The sequence below is a fragment of the Salvia miltiorrhiza genome, chromosome 5, assembly GCF_028751815.1.
Source record: "Salvia miltiorrhiza cultivar Shanhuang (shh) chromosome 5, IMPLAD_Smil_shh, whole genome shotgun sequence".
Lineage (NCBI taxonomy): Eukaryota > Viridiplantae > Streptophyta > Magnoliopsida > Lamiales > Lamiaceae > Salvia > Salvia miltiorrhiza.
In genome coordinates, this window is record NC_080391.1 from 50,518,857 (window position 1) to 50,544,662 (window position 25,806).

At 34.4% G+C, this 25,806-nt stretch overlaps 3 protein-coding genes across 4 annotated transcripts in view; 1 reads left to right on the forward strand and 2 right to left on the reverse strand.

The window, feature by feature from the left end:
* LOC130987205 (uncharacterized) overlaps positions 1-25,806 on the reverse strand; it is a 698,101-nt gene that overhangs the window by 519,367 nt on the left and 152,928 nt on the right. The gene's annotated exons all lie outside the window — the stretch shown is intronic.
* On the forward strand, positions 10,348-12,400 carry LOC130987192 (uncharacterized). The gene is made up of 2 exons (XM_057910839.1): positions 10,348-10,525; positions 11,022-12,400. Exon 2 carries the CDS (start codon positions 11,046-11,048, stop codon positions 12,207-12,209), a length of 1,164 nt encoding a protein of 387 aa, XP_057766822.1. The 5' UTR covers positions 10,348-10,525; positions 11,022-11,045; the 3' UTR covers positions 12,210-12,400.
* Positions 12,831-22,733, reverse strand: LOC130987171 (pentatricopeptide repeat-containing protein At5g10690). The gene is given in 13 exon segments (XM_057910815.1): positions 12,831-12,962; positions 12,964-13,110; positions 14,188-14,364; positions 14,452-14,520; positions 17,529-17,606; positions 18,245-18,477; positions 19,510-19,645; positions 19,953-20,021; positions 20,125-20,286; positions 20,395-20,492; positions 20,731-20,863; positions 21,786-21,968; positions 22,392-22,733. Coding segments are annotated over 13 exon segments (1,809 nt in total). The 5' UTR covers positions 22,593-22,733; the 3' UTR covers positions 12,831-12,839.

The window sequence follows — 25,806 nt, forward strand, 5'->3', positions numbered from 1 at the left end:
ACTAAGTATTTCATTCAATTATTATAGTTTGATCTATAGATGAAACTATAGTGATCATTCATATCGAAAATTGTCTACATATATATATAATAAATGATATAAAAAAAACATAGTGCTCACAACAAATATTCTCGTCGTGTGATGGAGCCGAGGTGTCCTGCCTGGCACACTTATTTTGTGGTTGTGATCTAGATGTAGACAACCTGTGAGGATCCACATCACGAGAGGCGTCTGTGTACTTCATCTTCTCAGCTGCAACCTTCGCCGCTTGTATGATATGACTCTAGAATTTTTTTGCGAATGAATGGGCATAGATAGTTGCCCGGGATCAATTATTCCAGCGTACCTTCTACCAGGCAAGAACCGAATCTCCAAGGGGTTCTCAAAGTCCAATGTCAAATAATAAAGTTCCATTTTCTCCTCATCGTACGACACTAACAAAGTATAACACTCATGCTGCAAAAAAAGATATAAAACTAGTTATTGAATGTTAAAAAAATAAATAAATCAACACCACTTGGTTAATAAAATATAAGGTTACCTCCTGGTAAAAAAAATCATAATAATTAGCTTGTGATTTCTGATAAACACTCATTTTGCATGATTTTTATGGTTTATATTCTGCGGTTTAAGTCGATTTTACGCTCGTTTTATTATCATTTGGAGTTCATTGACTATTATTTCATGATTTCACCGTCGGGTGTAGTTTTGGTTGTTTTGATGCAGAAATGAGTGGTACTGGAGCATGGAGTGTAAGGAACATGTTAAAGGGAAGAGTTTTGAGAGAATCGAGCCCAAAGATCGAGAAAAGACGAAGATTCTGAAGTCGGGATGAAAAGAGACAATTCGGCGGTCAAAGGAGTTGACCGCCGAAATATGGAGTTTTGAAGAGCAAAAACGGCGACCAACTCGGCGATCGCCGAGTTGGCCGCCGAAATCCCTGGACTGATTTATGCCTTATGGAAGAAAAACGGCGATCGCCGTTTTTGGGATGTTTTTAGGCCAAATTCGGCGACCAACTTTTATTTTTGAGTTTTATAGCTTTAGTTTTCATTGCTTTTTCAATTCTTAGAGCACTGGATTTTGATCTCTACAAGAGTGAAGATTCGAGCTGTTACATTCAATTTCTACGGTTTTATACAATTTAGTTTTTGCAATTGTTCTTTTAATTATTATGTTTATGTTTTATTTTACGATGTCTGGCTAGTTCGTTAATCTGAACCTAGGGTTTGTACATAGCTGATTAATTATGTGTTTATGATTTTTTTATATCAATTTGCCCTCCAACTTGTGATTCATGATTCCTGGTGCTTAATTTCTTGTGAATTATTTGGCCAATAATTTACATGTTTAGCTGTTCAGTTTGAGTCTTGAATGAGATAATTGTTCAGCCGATTCAGGAATGCATGATATAGTGTTAGCCTTGAGTCTTGAATGCGACAGGTGAAGCTATAGGAAGCTATTCTTTGTGTGCTATTTGGAGTTAATTTATTCCTTGGAGTCTTGAATGTGAAAAGGGGTAAATTAATCTACGTTCATAGGTGTTCGTTAGAGAAGCTTGTGAATAATATAGTGATCTTTCATCAGAGTTGGATTAAATTGGTAATTGAATCAATAGATTTAATGCATATAATTGATTAGTAAAAGTACATCCCTAGGGTCAGAGTCTTTAATTATTTTAGTTTATATCCTATTTTATTTGTTTTGTTTTGAATTAAGTTTTATTCTTCCTTCTTATTTGAGTTTGCCTGAATATTACTAGAGTTTATTTAGGATTACTTAAAGTGATTCGTGTAATAGTCCTTGTGGATATGATACTCTGCTTGTTGTTTTCGTGCTACAATTACACTGTTTAGTTGCAGTTATTGTTGTTAAGAAATTAGCGATTAATTTCCAAGTCACCCACATTAAACATCTCGGGAACTTCAAAAAGGTGTCTTTGCACTTGAAGCTATGTCATAAATCTGGAATGGCTTCGTACGACCAAATTTGAAATGCCCAAAGCGGACCGTAGAAATGGTACGTCGTACTTGAACCATAATCTCATTATGATGCTTTTTTAAAACGCTCATCCTCTGACAAATGATTTAAAATGAGTATGACCCCCAAGGAAATTGGTTCCACTTATCCAAATCTTCTACCAATGCCCATGCCCATGCCCAATCCTCCACATAGGGCTTATCTCGGCACATGACGATGTAATATGCCACCAATATGTTCACCACCTTCAAATGGTCAGTGGAGTTATTGCCCAGTCAATTATTTCTGAATTGGGAACGCAAATCCGTAACCCTAGTCCGTCTTCCCCTAAACTGTCTTTGATGTAGGCTCCCACATGAAATGTTATGCGGCTTCTTCGGATCAAAGTCCCCGGGCCCAAAGTGTAGTCCTGTCACCATATAAAACTCTTTTATGCCAAACTTTATCTCAATCCCAACAATATTGAACCATTTCTCCAACGGTGAGAAACTATCATCGTATAACTCTCTAGTCATATGTGTAGGTGTATTAGTGCTATTCCCTCTTCTATGACTAAGTAAATGTCTGAAGCAACCTCATTTAAACTCTTCCAGACAATCATGCTCAGACAATCTTATTTTCACCTCTGCTAATATTTCCATGCGCACATAGTGGTTTATACGTCCAGGAAAGTTTTGCATAAATGGCCTCAACCATGTGTAACGAACCTATAATATTAAACGAAATATTCGAGTTATAACACTAACAAAAAACAAATCAAATTTAACAAAATATTAGAAATTTCTTCTGTACACGATAATGTAACCGTGTACAGAAACCGTGCACGGTTACAACCGTGTACAGAATCGCGCACATGACCGTGCACAGATCTGTACACGGTTTGAATCCGTGTACAGAGGCCATGCAAACAGTTGATGATTTCAACCGTGCAAACAGAAAAAATGTACACAAATCGTGCAAACAGAAACCGTGCACGGTTTCAATCCAAACTTACAACTGAAGAAAATTCCACAAAAACTAACAACTTATCATGTAATATTATCATTTTGCTCATCATTATTCAAAAATTTAAATTGATATGGATGTATACTATTCGGAGGGGCGGTGCTTCTTCATCTTCCTCGTCGATTCCGACATTTTTGGGGATTTATTGAGGATTCAGGTTCGTCCCCTTCCTCATTATACTCTTCTTTATCATGCTCATTGCCTAAGTCATTGTGGTGTGAAGTCATAATATTGATACACGATTAAGGACGCAGATGCACATGGCTTGTGATTGGGGGGAGATCGTGCACTGCGGCGGCGATGACGAACAATTTCTAGGGCACGGTTGGTTTGAGAGAGACAGCGGCGGTGGACAATTTTTCTAGGGCACGGCATGATTTGAAAGAGACAGATTTTGTGGGGTCTTTTTCACCCCTTTTGTTTAATAAGTTAAAATTATATATCAGTGTCAGACTCTGAGTAGGACCCACAAAGGGTACATTTGTCTTCTTACATTAAAGTGGCTATACAACTTATATTTTTACGGTGTATGAAAAACTTATTAACTTTATCAAATAGGCTACATATGAAACTCATCCTAAAATATACTCCTTCCGTCCACGATAAGTGTGGTCATTTCGTTATTTTCGTCAGTCCACAATAAGTGTGATATTTCCATTTTAGGACATATACCTTTATACTTTACCTCATTCACATACAATATTTACAAAAAGTCCATCTCACACAACATTTATTAATTAATTAACAATTCAATTTTGGTGGGACAATTTCTCTACTTTATACACATCTCCCACTATTTTCTTAAAACTCGCGCCCTCCCATTCACACCACATTTATCATGGACGGATGGAGTATCAAATTAAAGCTCTTATCATGATCTTCAATTTGAAATGCGTATTAAATATTTTATAATTAGTCGAATCTAATAATTTTAGAAATAAATAAATAAATAAGAAGATTAAAAAAAAAGAAATAAAAAGTGAAAATATAGTTTACAAATAAACCTTCAAGTTTATTATAACTACAAAATTGCCACTCAATTTTAAAATTGATTTGAAATTGATTACAAATTGAAAGTTGTTTTTTTAAAAACGTTTTTATATTTATATATTGATATAAAATCAAGACCAACTCAATTATCATATTTATAAATATAATAAAAGATTATTTTAACTAAATATATTTAAGTTGAATATTGAAAAGATAAAAAAATTTAAAAAAAAATCGCAGCATTGAAAACAAATATTATGAAAAGGCGATAATAATAAGTTTTAAAATTCACAACATTAAAAATAGATATTGTGAAAAAGCAAAAATATAAGTTAAAAAAATTATACAAAAAAGATGAGAGGAGAGAAATTTTAAAAAATTTAATCTTTAAATAAAAATTGATGAACTTAAAATCGAGCCTATTAGATCTAGGATGGAGAATTTTCCATTATCTACCTGTGTTCCTATGGTTAAGCAAGAATATCAGAAAACTAAAGAGAATTTGGTAGTGAAAAAAATAGAGAGAGTGTGTTTTATTTCAAGGATGCCCTTATTTATAGAGGTTACAAGAAGGGTAAAATAGTAATTCTATGCTAACACACGCGCTATGCGCACTAACTAACTAGATATCCGGAAAAAAGGGGGTGTCAGACTCCTTGTCGGGATATTGTCTTTAATCATCATCTCTGGTGTTGCCTCTCTACTCTGCCATAGAGCCTTTCCTCTAGTAATTATTTCTCTGGTCTGTCGTCGGGCTCCTTATATTCTGGTCTGGCGTGCTCTGATTTGACTCAACCTATTCTTAACCCAATTCTGGCCTGATCTGGAGCTGAGCGTTCTATAATACCACGACTCTCCTCTAACGTATATTCTGTTAAGGTAAGCCACGTGACATGATCTTAAAGGGGTACGTATTTCATCCCTCATCAAAAATGATTTTTACATTTTAAATTAAATATTTGTATAAAATATATCAAATTAAAGCTCTTATCGTGATCTTTAATTTGATATACATATTAAATATTTTATAATTAGTCGAATTTTAAATTTTTAGAGAGAAATAAAACAAAAAAAATAAGAACATAAAGGAAAAGGAAATAAAAAGAAAAAAAAATTATAAATAAACCTTCAATTTTATTATAACTACAAAATTGCTACTCAATTTTGAAATTGATTTCAAATTGAGGATTGCCTTTTAAAATTGAGAGTTGTCTTTTTAATATAGTATAGATTATAGATTTAGGCAACAGAACAATATATTCTTTTACATTTACTAAAAATCTAATATGAAGACAGATCGTGGTCCGAAAAATATTACTCCATAAACTTGGGTTAATTGAGCAAAATGTATAGTCTAGTTTACTCAAATAAGCAATTTGTTAGGTAGCAATTAGCATTAGCTGAATTCATTTTCACCAAATCTACAAATTATATAGAGTGAATAGCAAATTCACGTAATGCTTTTACTTTTTCGTTATTAGTCCTCATATATCATTGAAAAACTAGCACAATAGTTTCATAACAAAGTAATAATTGATCTTGTGTTTTATTAATTCAATACGCCCAATCTATATATATATAAAAGCAAAATAAAGTCTATCCTACGTGGCGTCGTATAATCACTCTATTCTAATTTTTCTCAATTCTCATTCATTATTACTTTTTCTAAATTTTTAATCAACAAATTTCTATATATCGAATTTCGAACCTATCATCAACAAACAAATTTCTATATCTAATTTCGATATATAATAGTAATAGAATTTGATATAATTTCGAGATCACCACAAATTCTAAACCAATCAATATCTAATAATTAATATATTATTTTTTATCATCAACAAACAAATTTCTATAATTCAATTTACCAATTCGATATATAATAGTAATAGAATTTGATATAATTTCGAGATCACCACAAATTCTAAACCAATCAATATCTAATAATTAATATATTATTTTTTATCATCAACAAACAAATTTCTATAATTCAATTTACCAAATAAATTTTTGACGTAAAAAATATTCTGCTTAAGAAATTATAATAATGAATTAGTTCTCAACAATTTTTTGACGCAAAAAATATTATGCTTAAGAAATTATAATAATTAATTAGTTCTCAACAAATTTATTGGATTACAAAATGTGGACTCTACTTAAGTTCGAATCTCATCATTAATTATCTTATATAGATCACATCCATCACCCAAAAAATATAAACAGTATATGTTTATAGTTATATGTTTATAGTTTTAATTTATATATTATATTGTTCTAATGACTTTTATTAAATAGATTTACAGTTGACGGATGACCAATTATAAAATCTAGCATTGGCTTAAATTGAGAAGTTGCTTATAGCTAATTCCACCAGTTTAGTCAATTTTCCTGGCATGCCGTTACCAAACGAAACTGTCATATCTAATTCAGAAAATCTACTGATATTAGAAGAAATGTCTTACAACATAGAAGAAATAAAAGAAGAGCATGCTAAGCTATATCCCTCTTTGACAGATGAACAAAGAATGGTTTATGAAACAATAATCTATATATATATAAAAGCAAAATAAAGTCTATCCTACGTGGCGTCGTATAATCACTCTATTCTAATTTTTCTCAATTCTCATTCATTATTACTTTTTCTAAATTTTTAATCAACAAATTTCTATATATCGAATTTCGAACCTATCATCAACAAACAAATTTCTATATCTAATTTCGATATATAATAGTAATAGAATTTGATATAATTTCGAGATCACCACAAATTCTAAACCAATCAATATCTAATAATTAATATATTATTTTTTATCATCAACAAACAAATTTCTATAATTCAATTTACCAATTCGATATATAATAGTAATAGAATTTGATATAATTTCGAGATCACCACAAATTCTAAACCAATCAATATCTAATAATTAATATATTATTTTTTATCATCAACAAACAAATTTCTATAATTCAATTTACCAAATAAATTTTTGACGTAAAAAATATTCTGCTTAAGAAATTATAATAATGAATTAGTTCTCAACAATTTTTTGACGCAAAAAATATTATGCTTAAGAAATTATAATAATTAATTAGTTCTCAACAAATTTATTGGATTACAAAATGTGGACTCTACTTAAGTTCGAATCTCATCATTAATTATCTTATATAGATCACATCCATCACCCAAAAAATATAAACAGTATATGTTTATAGTTATATGTTTATAGTTTTAATTTATATATTATATTGTTCTAATGACTTTTATTAAATAGATTTACAGTTGACGGATGACCAATTATAAAATCTAGCATTGGCTTAAATTGAGAAGTTGCTTATAGCTAATTCCACCAGTTTAGTCAATTTTCCTGGCATGCCGTTACCAAACGAAACTGTCATATCTAATTCAGAAAATCTACTGATATTAGAAGAAATGTCTTACAACATAGAAGAAATAAAAGAAGAGCATGCTAAGCTATATCCCTCTTTGACAGATGAACAAAGAATGGTTTCTGAAACAATAATGACGGCGGTTGATAAAGGCGAGGGAGGATTTTTCTTTCTATATGGATATGGTGGTACGGGAAAGACATATATTTGAAAAACCTTATGCTCGGCCATACGTGGGAGGGGCGATATAGTACTTCCAGTAGCTTCGAGTGGTATAGCATCGTTACTGTTGCCTAGGGGCAGGACTGCACACTCTAGATTCGGTATACCATTGGATTGCCACGAAAACTCCACATGCAGCAAGATAAACCCAGATAACGATTTAACTGGACTACTCGAGAAAACAAAGCTTATTATTTGGGATGAGGCACCAATGACGCACAGATACTGTTTTGAAGCGCTTGATAGAAGCCTAAGGGATATTATGAGATCTTCCGATAGGTCTGGAAAACCTTTTGGAGGTTGTTTTAGGAGGCGACTTTCGACAGATACTTCCAGTGATCCCTAAAGGAAGTCTGCATGACATCGTGCATGCCTATATAAGTTCATCTCAACTTTGGAATTCGTGTCAAGTTCTCAAGTTAACTAAGAATATGAGATTACAAGTATTTTAATCTTAATCTCAATATATAATTTAATAAAATTATATTACCATGCATAATTTATTAATATTATTTTAATTCAAATATAAAAATCATAAAATATAAAAATTACTAATTGTATGTATCTATGTATTTATGTTAATGATTTTATCTTGCATTGTTTATTTCTCACCTTTTCTAATTTATTTAACAAGACGACACAATAAGGTTAAATGGCTGATCTTGATTGATTTTGTGAACATTTAAATGTAATTATGTATAGTTAGAAAATTTTCATGAAAAGTCTATAATACTTTTTTGAGTCAAGAATAATTTTTTCAATTTATTTATATTGCCTTTTTCAATTAGATGAAAGTGTTTTTGCATGAAAATTGAGAAACAAGGCATTTATAGGGAAGGCAATAAGGCTGATAAAAATAATGGATAGTTTTGTGATAATTCGAATAAGAGAGAATTTTTCAAAGTTTAAACACATGGCTAATTTAATATATCGTGATTGGATTAAAATGGTGGTTTATAATAGGAGTAGTGTTAACAATAAATGAGTAAACATTTGATAAAAGTACATTTTTATTTCAGGCAAATGCTTCTGGTTCGGATGCAGAAGAAATCAAAGAATTTGCAGAGTGGATACTTAAAATAGGTGACGGTACATCCGGACATAGTCTTGGTGATGGAGAATCTGTTGTGGCATTATCAGAAGATATCCTTATACGCGACGCAACAAATCCTATTGCAGCTATAGTGGAAAACACATACAATGACGTCATGAATAATGCATTTGATCCATAAATGTTAAAGAATAGAGCTATCTTGGCCCCCACCAATGAAATGGTTGATACGATCAATGATTACGTCATGTCTCTAATGTCTACCAAGGAAAGGGTTTACCTAAGTTCAGACAGTATTTGCAAAGAAGATGAACAAGTGGACCTCGATGAACAAGTATTCTCGGTTGAATATCTCAACACAATCAAGTGTTCAGGATTGCCGAGTCATGAAATTAAATTGAAAGAAGGATGCATAATAATAATGTTTCTCAGAAATATTGATCCTTCTAATGAGCTTTGCAATGACACTAGGCTGATAGTAACTCAACTTGGGGAACGCGTAATTGAAGGCAAACTCATTTCAGGAAAAAATGCGGGCAAGAAGTTTCTCATAGCTAGAATGATTATAAGTCCATCAGATTTCGCTAAATTTCCAATCCGGTTTCAGATAAGACAATTCCCTGTGAGTGTTTGTTTTGCTATGACAATAAATAAAAGTCAGGGACAATCTCTTTTAAATGTAGGATTATACCTAACGAAATCAGTTTTTAGTCATGGACAACTCTACGTGGCAATATCAAGAGTCACTAGAAAAAGAGATCTAAAGATTTTAGTATGTGATGAGAGTGGTCATACGCATGACACAACAACTAACGTTGTGTATGATGAAATTTTCGATAGATTATGAGGTAATTGCAAATTTAATATTTTATTCAATCTTTAAAAATTTAAGTCATTAACGATATTATTTTTCTTATATTTTGCTAGGCTGATTTGATATGTGTGTGCGGCTTCTGTTTGGAGGGAAGAAAGGTGCAATAAATCCCATCATATATGTTCATACCACATTTATATTTGCTCTGTGGTTCTTTTAATTTTTTTTTATTGTTCATAGGTAAAATATGTTATATGAGGATGGATATATTTCATCTTTTACTCTATCATGTTGTATTAGTTAATTTGTTTCGGCTAGGGACTTGGGAGTTTTCTTTCTTCTTTTTTTTTGGTGGGGGGAGGGGGATAGAAGTTGACTTTTAGGAATCGAAAAATTCTAAAATCATCATAATTAATCGGATTGGATTGGTGGAAGTGTCTAAGAAATAGTTTCTTACAATTAGCTTTACAATTTGCTTCTGAGTTGAGAGGATTGTTTGACTAAATAAATATTAGTAAAAATGTATTTAGATAATATCTTTTACTTTAAAATAAATTTATTTAATGCTATATTTTAGTGAAAAAAATTCATCAAATAGAAAATGTATTGACTAATTACAAATATTTATATGTTTTAATATATTTCCGTCGATTTTCGACGGGTTACCAACTAGTTTATATTATATTGACAAAATGCCTACTATGCGCATGCTATTTGTTAGTAAATGAAATAAATTGAGCACAGATTGCAATACAAATATACAAAATTATATAATCTACATAGGATACTATTACCACACCCCTAATGCATATGAACCAGATAAAATGATAACTTAAAATAAGATAAATAACAGATTTTTTTTTTTTATATTTCTAAAATATTTGGGGCTCTCCATGATTCAAGGTTTGATTTCAAAGTAACCAATCCTTCTCACAAATACCTCTCTCATCTCCCCCTTTCAAATACTGTCAACTTTCTTTCATTACATCAAGAATTCTTTGCCATCTTCTTCTTATTCTTTTTCTTCTCAATTATTTTGTTGGGAAGAAAAAGACTTCATTTTTGCATCATCTAAGGTAACACTACTCCATTTTACATATCTCGATCTTTTCATTTAATTCCGTTTGATTCATCTATTTGTTTTGCATCATGCACGCTATAGAATGTAGATGAACAATTTTTTGAATATTGAATTAATGTGAATTTGCCAAAGAGAAGAAAGAAGAAAACGACCCTCGTTTGAATTGTCCATATATGGAATAGTATAATGAAATATAATTTTATTGGCCGCCTTGGATTTTTTCCACTGCAATTTATATTATAATGGAAAAGAAGCTTAATTTATTTGACCACCACCATTTGGAATTCTCTGCGTTTTTATCTTCCAATTCATTTCCTATTGCATTTTATTGCATATGGATAAATATTATTATCTACACATCATTTTCTCAGCCTACTTGGATTGTATTGCATTATATATATTTCCCATTGCCAAATGGGCCATTCTCAACCAATCACTAAAATTTGTATTTCATTCTACCATAAAAAAACGCAAATATTTCCCTATTGTAGGCATCAAGAAGTGCCAATCATTGCATGGCAACAAGAAGAAGAGAAGCTTTTCCTGGCAAGGAGAAGGCAACACCTTCTCCACAAACAGGAACAGCAAAGCTTAGAGGAGCTGTAAATCAAATTTCCAAACCAAAAGTTTCAACTGCACCACAAAAACAGACTAGGCCAGCAGTGTCGAGAACCACCCCGGTTGCCGATGTTTCTAAGCCTCAGACCAGGAAACCAGCCTCCCCAGCCACTGCAACCAAGCCTGCACAAACCAGAACAAGATCCTTGGACAACAAGACAGCGACTCCCACACAGAAAACGCGTGTCTTAGCTGCTGCTGCTGCTACTCCTGCTGCTGCTACCCGTCGTGCCTCCTCGCTCCCAGTCAAGGCCGCTGTTGCTGCCCCTAAACCGGCTCCTGCTAAGAAATGGAAACCAGTGGAAAAGGAAGAAGGGAAACGTCGCCTCTCCTCCACGTCTGTAGGCAGTGGGAGGAGGAGCAGCATCGGCTTGAAGAAGGAGAGTGGACGTAGTGCTCCAGCAGCAAAGGAACAACAACATGTCACTGGCTTTAACCTTGACAAAAATGAAAATCTAAGCATGTATTGTGTTACTGAACCTGAAATGCAGCTGCAAGATATAGAATATTCTTACCTTGCTGAAGCTGAGGAGAAGACGGTGCAGAGCTTGAGCGACTTTGAAAAGGGCATTGATGATTTAGTAAGAGAAGATCAAGAGCCGTTGAGCTTTGCCAAGATTGAAGATCCAGCGGTGGTGATTGCAGGATCTTCTGCAGTCTCGGGACAGCAGGAGTCACCTGTCGATATCAAGACACAAGAGTTGGAGAGCAGCAGCAAGCAGGGGGTAGAACATGATATGAATGAAACAAATAGCTGCGATAAAGTTGAAAAAACTGCAAACAATTCTCATGAGGAGGCTAGAGAAAAAGATGTCAAAGTGGTGGAAGTAGCAACAGAGGAACAAGCAGCAGTTGTAAAGGAAATCGAACCAGCAGTGGATAAGAAGCAAGAAAACTCAGTTGCTCAGAGACAACAAGAGAAAACACATGGGAAGTATGACTCACCAGTTTCCAACGATGTAATCGAGGAGACTGCAAGCAAGCTTCGCGAGATGAGGAAAAACAAAGTGAGGGCTCTTGCTGGAGCATTTGAGTCCGTCATCTTGTTGCAGGAGAAATGACAAACCACTCAAGGATGATTTTCATAGGAAATCCAGGTATATACTAATGCAAGTGGAACATATTGTTTTTTATGCTGACTTTTTCTTTTTCATTTGATCTTCTATAGTTATTTGTATAATCAAACACCAACTACAACTATACAAGGTGATGATCCTTTATAATTAGTTGATAAAATATATCATTTAGTTCATACTCATGGTAGATAACTAGTTCATCATCAAGACTATTAGCTTCTGTCAATTCTATTATCTCGTTCATGGAATGACAGTATAGCTATAAGCTACACAGCTAATATGTCGCCATCTGTAGTTCATTCATAGATAGAGATTATTTGATATTCTATCCCATCAATTATTTCTATATCACCCATCAAACATGTGATCTTAACCAAATATACTAAAGAATTTCATCTTCTCCATCTTCCTGAAGTTGAAAGAAATAATGTGGGAGGAGTAAAACCAGAATCTCAAATAATATAATTTAAAAGGTTAACCTTTTTGTTAATCTGCAAATCTAACAATACTATTTCCAAGAGAGATAGAAATATCTAATATAAATGTATATGCTGAAGGCTTAGAAGCGAAGGTAGAAAGTATGTTATGATGAAATAAAGCCAAGGATAACTCATCTCAAATATTTGTATTGCTATTTGACAGACAAAACTGCTCATCAGTAATCTCCAATGAGTTTGTTGTAAGCTTACATAGTAGTTCATACGTAAAAACTCCTACAGCCTTGGAACTTGAGCCAGAAGGACATTCCATGAATGTCACCATATTTGACAACTATTACCATTTTGTACCTCTTCTCTAACATAAGATCAATTACACAGCTAAATGATGTTGAGTTTGTAACACAAGGTGGTGGACGTCTCATAAGTGTTGCCAGTGTAGCATCTAGCTGCAGAAAAGAGAAATGGAAAAATAATTATGATACATTACACCAAATGATGCAAGAGATTATCGAAAAATGAAACAAGATTAAAAGGGCATGAAGTCATTCTGTAGCAATCTATTGTTTGGAGGATAGATTACGGACGGTCCAATGTTAAGGTAGCATTCCGCACAATTCTTTAAATTCAACTATTACAAACTGGAGGAGGACGACAATCAGATTGTAAAGCATGTAGTTTTCACATAAAAATTCAAAACAAGTTCCACATTGAGATAAAGAGGTACCAAATATCAATCTAAGCAACTCCTTGGACTAATATGTGCTATCATGATTAACATTTCATGTCCAAATGAAGATATCTGATGGTTTAAACCAACTGTGCTGAAATATACGAGCTTGTTCAGTTGTTCTGTAGTTGTAACCTCAAATCCATCTACTAGGTGGTACCTACGTCTACTAGCTTATTTTTACCCAAGGAAAAAGTGCATGTGTTGACTCATCACTACTACAAAGCATTTGACACATGGCTGCCTCCTATAGTCCTATGTAACTTACCAATCAATATAAAGGTCCAAAATTTGAGCTTCAGAAATTTCTTAGATTCAAATTATCAATAGATATCATACAACATTACAGTTACAGGACTTTGGACATTTATATCTTAACTCTTAAGACATTCTTTTCCATTGTTCCCTCTACCTTCTACCAGTTTCCTTCTTTTTCCTTTGTTCTGCACTTCCACTACTTTATTAAATCGAAGAACAATCCAGCACTTCTACCTAAAAATCCAGTTCCTGAAGAAACTCCGAACAGATACAGTTGTATTAAGCAGCACTGGAACACTTTCCATCCTATAGAGTTAGTCTAAATCCAGAATAATTCTTTTCTAATCCCACTGATCCCTGAGAAATTAATGTTAAGATGTCTCTGAGTCTGAGGCAAAAGAAGCCCAATACATAATCAGAAAACTTCTTCAGAAACCTTGTACCCTTGTCAATGTAAATAACTAAATATGATATCAATTCAACTTATACTTTTTAAATCAGGAATGGATGTTATGCAGTTAGAATTGCAATAACTTACTGTATCACAGTCTTCACGGTGCAATATCCCCACACAGCCTCCCCAATCATCTACGATGGGCACAGCAGAATCCTTAAAGAAACGCATAACCACTTGCTCCAAATGCAAAGTAGCTCGAAGTGGTGAAGCTTCTTCAAACGGTATCATGATGCGCTCAATTGCATCTTTTGGAGATACCTAATTCAGATTTAGACAAATTTGAGCTGAATTAGACTTAAAGCTATGTAAACAACATATTTGCACGTCACAACTTCTTGTACATACCTGAGAAAGTACACGAGGACTCAGCACAGACCTGTTTAAACCCATTAGTGCCTCAATTCGTACAGCAACCTGCAATGTGATGTGTGAACAATTATAAGCAAGGAACCTAGACAGTAATAGATAGCATAAATCTTAACATGTAAGGCCAATAAATTTGATTTAAAAAGATAAATTTACAGGAACGGGAAAAAAATCAATAGTGAATGATGTAGGATGTGGCCAACATTTTTAATAGTTCAAGATTTCACTATTGCAGGAACTTTTACAGTTACATATGCAATTCAAGGTTATGAAATATCATGGAATATAAATAGGAACAAAAATGGTATCTACTTTTTACTTAAGTTGCTCAGAAAATCTCCTATGTTAGTCTGGCACATGCCATATGAGTAATAACCAAGAAATAGTGATGTCACAATCGCGAATCACCTCCAACTTAGAAATAAATCCCATGGGACAATGGCGGAAATAAGAGGTTCATGAAAGACAGGCATGCATTTTTCTATGTTTTAAAGGTTTATTAGAAGTTAATTTTGATGAAAAGTCATGTTTGAAAACAAGTTTTGTGTTTAAATTGCTTTATCTTGTGAAATGTGATTTTGCTTGTTGTTTGATTGAATTTGCAGAAATAATCAAGGAGATTGCGCTTGATAGAATAGAAGTTCGTCCCACAAACGATGGAGAACAATCCCAAACAGGAAAACTGTCCAGAGCATGAATCGGCAGGCGGCTAGCCTAAGACACACAGCCTGACCACCGCGTGCGCCACCGATTTTCACGCGGCCATGTGACCGTGTGGGAGGTCCGAGATGAGCTATTTCAAGTCCTATTTGAAGAGGACTTCTTTCGTGATCAAGATATTCGACATATTAAGACTCTACATCAATTTTACCTATAAATATACCCTCAAAACAAAACTCTAAGCATCTTAGATCATATTTTTCCGTCGTTCATCTTCATCATATATTTAGCAGGCGTTTACTTTGAAGGATTAGCCTTGATAGATAAAAATAAAAAGGCTAATCCCTTGTTTACTTTGATGGATTGAAACTTTGGAATATCCCAAAGCCCTTGATTATTTCTATCATGTAAGCTAGTTTTGCTTTATTCTTATCCCATTGAAAGGTGGGATTGGAGAAATCCTACTTTTGAGGATAAAAATACTCAATCATGTATCTTATCAATCATGTAAAGTGAACGCCCCTTAGAGTTTTTACATACTTTGGAGCTTTTGAAAGAAGAGAAGAACAAAGAAGAACAAGTTAGAGGCTTTGAAGACTCAATGATTTATCCATAAGTTTTGCTTGTTTATGACTTTGTTTTTCTTTGACTAGTTTTTGTTTATCCTAGAGTTAGGGTGCAAATGTATGATGGGTTTTGAGCATGGTTTTTATTGAATTGATTATGACTCATTTTTCCTTTTCATGTTCTTAGTTTTATTGTTTGCATGATTGATTAGCTAATCAAGTTTCCATGATTAATTGAATTAACTCTTGAATCTGAACATATTTTAAATATAGCCGAGAGGTCTTGAGATTATTGTAGAGACTAATAATCTAATCGAACTAGGAATTGCATGTTAAGTAAACTTTTAGGAGCTACATGTATGAGTAACGATTTGGAGACAGTAGTCTTGCATGTAGCCTATGATTTATTCATTACGTGAGTAGATTTAAGCTATTTATATCATCGGTTAGCATTTTCCACAAAATGAAATGTCCCAATTTTCATTTTCTATTTTAAAACCCACAACTTTCAGTGTTTTTCACAAAATGTCCCCAATTTCATTTTCTATTCAAAATCCCCATCTTTCAGCTTTTTTTACAAAATGTCCTCAACTTTCAACACTTAAAAAAAAATGCCCCCAACTTTCATTTTCTACTAAAAAATCCCTTAACTTTTCAGCGTTTTCTAAAAAATGCCCCGCTACATAAAATCTAGCAACGAAATGATGAGTTAGCTCGCCGAATTCTTAGGTAAAATGTTTTTTTTTTCAAATCATCCAATAAAACGGCATCGTTTCGCATGTTTAGTACAGTGGGATATTATTTGGAAAACGCTAAAAGTTGGGGGGCTTTCAAATCAAAAGTGAAAGCTTGGGGACAATTTGTGAAAAAGGCGGAAAGTTAGGGGGATTTGAATAGAAAATGAAAGTTTGGGATATTTTTTGGAAAACGCTTGAAAGTTTGGAACATTTTGTGGAAAACTCTGAATGTTAGGAGATTTTTGAATCGCAATTAAAGTTGGGCACAATTTGTAGAAAACGCTGAAAGTTGGAGATACAAAACATGATTAACCTTTATATGATTGTCTTAGCAAGAATTAAGTCACTTTTGATTGATTAATTTGAACTTGTATTTGAATCTCCTTAATCCTCTACGTTTTTTTTAGTTTACATGTCAGAAAAATAAGCAAAGAATGAATTCAAAGACGTTCAATTTGAAGCACATTTGAGCTGCATGGCTGATCACATATAATGATAACAACATCAACATTTATGTATAGTAGGAATGACTACAAAACTGTCCAACCAATGTATCAACCCGCTTCCGCATCCTTTGGGTTGGCAACAAAAGTATAAATCGGTCCAGCATGCATCTTGAGTTTATGTTCTAAATTCCCTACACTTTGCTATTTAATATTGCTAAATGTCAACAAATTTATAACATACGTAACATAATTTATCTTAATCAATGTTATAGTTGCATGACTTTCATAAATTATACTTTTAGTATCATAAAATAAAAAATGTGAATCGAAATTGTCTAAAGAGATCTAGTTGGGGTAAGTTTGGGTTTTTACATCTCTAACAGTCTGATCCTTTTGGAATGTTACAGAAAAGGATGGTCACTTCCTTTTATTTAAGCCTAGTTCTACCATTCCGACAGATGCTTAAGTTTTCAGATAATGGTGTGAATTTCAGTCATGGATTGTTATTTTTAAACTCTTATTTGAACAACTCACCAAGCTTCAATTGTGAGAATAGCTGGTTGGGTGTAGAGTTCTAAGGAAAGCTAAGTATCAGCCAGACAAATGCAACCAAAACATAAAATAAAATAAGAAAGAAAATAACATACCATGCCACCTCGAGTATTCCAAGATATATCCCTCCATTTACATATGACTTTCTTCAGTTTTTGTAAAGCCAGGTCAACCTGCCAAAAAATTAACAAGTAAATGATAAAAAGAAATAAATAAAAAGCAGAACTGAATCCATCATCTAACTGTTAAGCTTAAGCAAACTTAAAGTAGTAGTTGATACAATATGAAGAGCTAGATTTCCTAAGAAGCAATTGTCGACTTACTTTTCATAGTGACATAAAATATAATCATTTGCGGGTTCAATTTTGTTGTTACCAATAGCAAGAAAGATACACAGTTCAAAATTTGTTGTCTGAGATATTAAAATAAAATGAAAGTATATGAATCCATCTTCGGTGGTATCTTTATGTTTTCAACCAAAAATTGGAAATGAAAAATGAACAAATTAATAGACCAAATTCCCCTCCATTTCAAGCCCCCTTAATACCACCAAACTCCAGAAAGTAACATATAGGTGCTACCCTAAAATTCAATAAATTATTGACAGTCAATATCATCTCTCATAGACTCGGGGAATCTATTTATAATATAGTTCCTTCAAGAATGTATAAAATATTTATGGTATGAAATATTCTGGTGATCTCACATTATCTTGAGCAAGGATTAGAATTAAGAACAATACTACACCTAGAATGGAAAATACTGATGCCAACTAGTACTTTACTGACATTGACATCTTAAATTAATTCACCTGGCCTTGGTTTAAAGCTGCTTCCATTAAAAGCTGATCTGATTCTGATTGTATTGAAAAGGAAATTGTTCCTGATGAGTCAAACCACATGCGTTCATATAGCCTTCTGACCATATTGTAGTCTCCTCTAGCAGCAAATGCGCGCATCATCGACAGAAAAAGGTGGGGCTTTGGCCTTAACAAAGGGTTCCAGCCAGATTGCTTTACTATCTCCCCAAATACACAGAGGGCACCTAATAATTATTCCAGAGAAAAGTGCATGAACCAACTATTTTGCAATGCAAAACCGGAATTTAAAGCAATAGAGATAATGTGTAAACAAGTGTCAATGCTGATCACAATAATCTAAAGAAAACTCATACCATAGAATACAAAAGGAAAGTCAAGTAATGCAAATTACTCGAAAAAACGAATATACTAAGTAGATGTTGGAAATTTGGGGATTTTACTCTCATTAACAAAAGTACTCCAAAATAGATGTGAGATGAAGATATTGCATCAATATTAATGATTAAAGATTTAAAAAAGAATTGTCAGCGTATAAATAAGTGAAGCATGGGGAATATAGGATATGACATGCTAGGTAGATGCAGGAGAGAAATATGTAGTTGAAATCAAGATTTCTATCCTATAAAGTAGATGTTATCATTGCCTACAGGGCGAGGGAAGAGTTCAGAAAACATGATCCAAAGAAATGTTTAAGTAGCACTCAATAAATGCTCTGATTACCTGAGTTATGCTCGACTATTTTCACCACATTATTTACCATAGTTAACATCAATAATAAGGGGGTCCACTGGATTCCATATAGATGTCTCAGTTTCAAAGGAAACATTTCCATGAAAACACGAAGGCATTCTCGGTTCATTGTTGCACAGGTGGAAGGGAACATGTGCATTATCAAATAGCTTTGACAAAATTAAGATTTCGGATACAAAAAGTCAACCTTTGTGAAATTAGTCAATTGTTCGCGGATTTAAGTACTTAAGATGTTGTGTTGCATTTCAATCAGATCAAGTCTGTCTTTGCAGGGGAAAAGTTAAAACACATTAAGGTTGTTGTATATAAAGACATTGGTAGCAAAGCTTAATGATGTAAGACTTCCAACAAAATTCTTCAAGTCAAACAATGAAATGAACATTGATCATAAAAGCAAGTTCCTACTTCAAGTAATAAACATTTATTTCCTTCTTCTGGAAAATCAATATCGACCCATCTGATGAAAAAAAAATTAAAAAAAATGGTGCAATCTAGTCATAGAATACCTCTTATTGATCCACAGTTTAGCAGGGCATCAACAGCTGTAGTATATGCAACACGGTCAATAAACATTTTGTCACGTGATTTCATTTCTGTGAAGATCTTCTCAACCGACTTTATATCCTTGACACGCCCAAAACCCTACAGCCATAACTTTTTCTGTTACAATTGGTGTTTCGAGTAATTAATCAGCCAATGGCACATCTTCACACGAATTTTTTTTGAAATAAAATGAGTCATAGTATGCCATCCCATCTTGTTCAAACAAGAAAAAAACTTAATTAATTGCACAATCAGTCACAAACAATCAAAAACCCCAGAAATGCTGCTTAGTAAGCTGAAAAATCAATTCAGGTGAAGGTTGAAGAGTCTTGATTCATAAACACCTAAAAGAGGTTGCGTCGTTGCTAGTCCAAGATAACCATATTGATACACAAAAAGGACTGACCTGTAGTAATGTAGTGTAAGTAACAAGGTCAGGGTAAACATCAAAGCGCCGGTGGTTCTGTGCTTTGTCCTGCAAAAAGTAAAATAACTGTTCAAAAACTGGTTTCTTTTAGAACATAATATCACTCAATTCATGAGGCTCTAAACTAGCCTTTCAGACACTTGCATGCGACCTTCATTTGCTCATAAAGTTGCATTGCTTTCTCTAAGTTTTCACTCTTGATACACGCAAAAATTAAGGTATTGTAGCTCAGCTTATCAGGAGTCATTCCATGTCTCAGTATTTCATCATGTACGCCTAAAGCTGCCTGAGGAGAACCAGCTGTTATATATCCCTGAAAGTGGAAATGCATGTGAATGTACTTATCAGCTAATGACACTGTAGGTGGGGGAGAAACAAAAAGAACCTGCATATTCCCACAGATATCACATTAGTAAATTACCTTCATCAACAAGTTAAAAGTTAAAATTGATGGAGTTCCACCTTCCTGAAGTGCATGACCATATCTTGCAAGAAGTCCATTAGCACGGCGGAGATCCCCTGCACTAGATAATAAATACAAAGAAGCAAGGTAAGCAAGCAGTGACATTTGAAACTGGAGGCAACTAGACAAAGGGAGCCCTTATGTGAAACTAAAATGAACTAGAACTATCATTATACAGTTAAGGCACAAATAGAGACTCCTCCAGATTTTATATTAGGAAGCTCCTAAAAAGAGATTTGCAGATCTACAACTAATGGGACAGATAAAACAAAATTTTTGCGTCGAAACACAAACCTGATTCAGTTAAAGCGTTCAGCAGACCACAAATCATCTCTGCGGACAACTGTGGATCACCAACAGCTGTACCTTTCTCCACAGACTCAAGAACTTGAAATGCTTCGTTAATCCTTTGAGCAGCACCCAAACCCTTCATGAAAGACAAATAACAGTTACTAGGAGAAGATATATACACACCGACACAATATGGGAAACTGTTCTTCACCAGAATATGAAGAACGAAATAAGAAATCTGAGATGATAGTGTCTAGCTCTTTACGAAAGGAGGCTGCATTCAGTCACTGCTACAATATTCTGATATTAACATAGTTCTCTACACAAGATGGATGAAGCTTATCTGTGGTAAAGGGAAAAATGCTGCCTAGGAAAAAAACTTAACACCCTTTATGACTAAGGAACTATCAAAGGATGAGGAATTCATTTCCTTGTAATTGTAATCACATTTTCAGAACATTTCAAATCCTCTTTGATCCATCCACTGAAAGAATCTATAAGTTGATTCAGCTTTAACCACTCCCTCCTGAAAGAGGCACAAAAGGCAACTACCTGGCAACCAGAAGAATGCTAAGTTGCTAACCATGTCAAACTATTACCTCACCCAGATATTCATTATCCTATTAATTCCCTGCTGCTATATTCTATTACACGTTAAAATCAGTTGAACACAATAGTGCCAAGGTGGAAACACTCCTTCTTCTGTCAGAATTAAACTCCAACATCCAAATGCTTTAGTTTGTTCTCTACAAATCCCCAGTCTTCAACTTAAAGACAGTGGTGGAAAGTCATTAGTCTCTACAACATTTCATCTCTGTCTACTGATCAATGACTAATGAGACCATTTCTCATTAGTTCTCTCTCCTAAGAAAATTAGTTTGTGGCCTCGATGATGCAAGTGATTGACAGCCTAATCTAGCAAGTTGCGTAAAGAAGACAATAGTACTACTACCATCAACTGGTTTGCTCTTCCTTAAACAACAAGTGATAGTTTTTAACTTATGACACATTCAACCACCACAAAAGCACATTCCCAGTATAACTGAGTGATCACGTACCTTTAAAAGTGTACCATAGGTAATATCATCAACCCCACATCCATTTGGCTTTGACATTTCATCAAAAACTCTAAGAGCTGAGTCAATATCATGGCAGTGAACACAGGCTTGCATTACGGCATTCATCACGATTATGTTCAGCTTCCCATGTTGCTTTTTAGCAATCTCTATTTCCTCAAATATCTGAGTGCAAAAAACAAGAAAAGTCACTAAAAATAAATTATCAGTGTTTCATGTTATGCAATAAACTTACAATATATTTTACAAATTGGATTGAACAGAAGTACATTTCAGCATTTTATATGTACAAAACATACATATTTAGTTTGAAAACTGATCAAGAAAATCCATATCATACAAACATTATTCCTATGATTAGAAGTGTCCATACCACCAGCCCCAATCATATAAACGATAATTGTTTTTTAAAAAAAAGAGGACCCTCTTAAATAAGAAGGCTAAATTATCATATATTTCGCACACCAAATCACATACTCCAATATTCCTTCCACCAACTCAAATGTACGGAACCTAAAACTACAGCCGCAAGTGGAATCTCCCTTACGGAATGAAGGATGTAGCTACTCGTCAAATCACAAAAATCACCTTAGCAAGTTGCCGGCGGCGAGTGAGCCGAACGACGAGGGCGGTGAGCGACTTCAGATTAAGCTGATCGGAGGCGGCAGGTCGGCGGAGCGGCCACTTGCTCGCGTGCTGTTTGCGTAAATGATAAGGAGGAAGCGCCGTGCGACAAGAGAGCGCCGGCGACGCGAGAAGAAACGGCGAGGACCGCGCCAGCAGCTGCATTTGGATGGTTGATCGAGATCAAGAAGCGGCCATAGCTGATGAAATGAAAGCTGCAGTTTGAATGAAGAAGATGAGAAGTTATGGTTGGGAAACAAGTGCTAGTGATGGTTTGGATAATGTGGCAGTGGGACGCAGAATCGGCACATTACTCGTTTTCTTAGATTACACATTATATATTTTTCAGTTGAAATTTGAATATATTTAATCCGCTAGTTTTATAAGATAAGATGAATGTGATATTTTTATTACTAGTAATAAATAAATAGAAGAAAGTAATGCCAAGATATCTTATCAAGTACCGTGAAAATGTTCTTATCTGATGTTGGGGTTGATCAAAATTTGAAGATGAAAAAAATGTAATGTAGAAAAAAATATAGATAAAAAAAGTTTACAGAAATGCAGATTAGTAAAAGAATTAAATTGAAATGAAATATAGGGGATGTTTAGGAGCTAGTATAAAAGTCCCTAAGTTATCTTTACCATTTTTTCTAATATAAATAACTTTCTCTTTTAACATATAAGTTCAATTATTCATTCACTTTAATAATTCATAATATTTTAAAAATTACACATTTACTGAGTTGTCTCGAAGAGTGGAAGATGATCGTTACTGACTATTTGACTGACTATTTGACGAGAAAGGGAGATACTCGATGAAATCGGGATACCTCTTAATTGTGGGATTTTACTCACCGGATATTCAACAACTTCTATGGAAAATTCGAAATGGTGGAAGACTTTATGGAAGTTTGATATTCCGCCTAAGATCATTCATATGGAGAACCTCAAAGATACGATAGCGATTGATTTCAATTTGAAACTTCACCACATTCCTACGAGCGGCCTTTGTTTCTGGTGCAAGAAGGATTGGGGCACAACTTTACACAGTATCATGTTCTGTGAATCCATAAGGTCATCTTGGAAGTGTACAAAATGGTGGCCTTGGGTTAAACAAAATTAGTTTGTGGCAGTTGGATTCCTCCTCAACATGGGTTACTTAGGATGGATGTGGATGTTTCCATCCATGATGATATCAATCTGGTTGGCATTGGGTTCATCATTCGAGATCATGTTAGGGCTATGCGCGCGGTGGTGGCACGGAGGATTGGTAGAACTGAAACTACTCTTATGAGAGAATTGCATGTGCTGCTATTGGGAATAGGCTTTTGCATGGAGAATGATCTTGATCCTTTGTTGGTATATTCTGACTCATTATTAGCGGTTCATGTTCTCAGCGAAAGGAATACATGCATGGATTCTCTTTGCGATGAACTCTGTGATGCCTTTATGCATGTAAATGAAAAGATTGTGCTTGATTTTCGTCATGTTCGTAGAGAAGCTAATAGGGATGCCCGTTGTCTAGCGAATTTCGCTATTTGGTTTGATGATGTAATGCTCTGGAGGTCGGATTTTCCATCCTGGCTAACAGATATTGTGCATCGTGATTTAATATAAGTGTCTTTTTTGCCTTAAAAAATTACATCTTATAAACTTTCAAACCTTAAAAGAGTTCTTCCCAATTAAGGATCTAATCGAATCGAGGCAAATCGAATAGCAGTGTGTTTTAGTTTAGTTTGTTTAGTATCAAATCGAATCTCGAACATTGTTTATCGAATACTTTGAGGCTCACTAGCTTAATTGAGCCTATACGAACTTAAATTTATATTTATATTCAAAATATTAATTATTTTATTTTGAAATTAAATTATTTTATTCAAAATAATAAATATTATTTTTTTTCTTATTTTTTTTTTTGGTCGGAGAAAAGAGATTTCATTAATAAACCTTCAGGTCGAACCACAAGGTACCAGAGGTACCAAGTGTACAAAATCGAAAAATAACAAACATCGGATTGGGCGGAAAAGAAAGACCCAATCCACATGAAAACAATTTAAAAGCACAAACCTCTAACAGCCGAGAACCAACCTCGAAACTCTTGTTCCTGCATTGTTTGGTTCGAATACGAACGCCAAGCCCACAATCTCGCCTTAATCTCTGCCATCATTCTATCTTTGTTCCAACTTCCTTGATTGAAGATACAATTGTTTCGAGTCTTCCAAATGCTCCAAATCACACACATCCAAACAGCAAGGAAGAAGTCCACATCCTTATTACTCCCCAAATTCACGAAAGCATTGAAATGTGCTTTTGTTTTGGAATGAAAGGCTGCTTGGTTCCCAGTCCAACTCAGGATTTCTTTCCAAATTTCATCAGTTTTTTGGCAAAGAAAGAAGAGATGCTCAATGGTTTCTTCTTTCACCTGACAAAGGACGCAAAAATCAGTCGCCGAATGTGTCACCACTTGTCTCCTCCGAAGGTTGTCAACCGTTGCGATTCTTCCTTTAAGGACCTTCCAAACTGTGGCGATAACCTTGGCTGGAACTTTGGCTTTCCAGATCATGGCTATCTCCTTTTGAACTCCCCACAAATTCGACATTCTCCTATTTTTAAAGAGAGTCTCATATGCTTTCTTGACAGAGAAAACACCGCTACTGGCTGCCTTCCATCTCCAAGCATCCAAAGTACCTGCATTTAGTCGAATTTTACTGACACAAGACCTTAAGGTTCGAATTTGCTCCAGTTCTCTCTCCCTCAAGTTCCTATCCCACTCGAATTTCCACTCCCAAGTTCCTTCAATCCATTCCCCCATATTGCCCACCAAACCCTCTTTATTGGAACTGAGACGATAAAGTCTTGGGAACTGATCAACCAAAGAAATCTCCCCCACCCATCTGTGTGTCCAAAACCTCACCGAGTTCCCATCTCCTAACACTCGCTCAAGATTTTCCCTCACCCCTTTACCATTCACACCCCTGCTCAGTCCAACCACTTTCCTCCACCAAGCCGACTTAATCACTGTGTTTCCCTCGGCCCGAAAACCTTCTCCATCCCACTCCAAATCCCCATGGCAGGATTTAAACACCTTCACCCACAAAAGATTTTTTTCAGTCAAAAATCGCCAGATCCATTTGGTCATAAGAGCCGAGTTAAAATCACCCATATCTTTAAAATTGAGCCCCCCAAATTCAAGACCAACACAGAGATCCTCCCATTTAATCCAATGAATCTTTCTCTCTTCTAAACCTCCCCCCCACAAAAATTTACTCAAGCAAGATCGAATCTCCGCTAAAACACCTTTTGGAATAAGAGAAAATGAAAGATGATATATCGGAAGAGAGAACAAAACAGATCGAATCAAGGTAATTCTACCTGC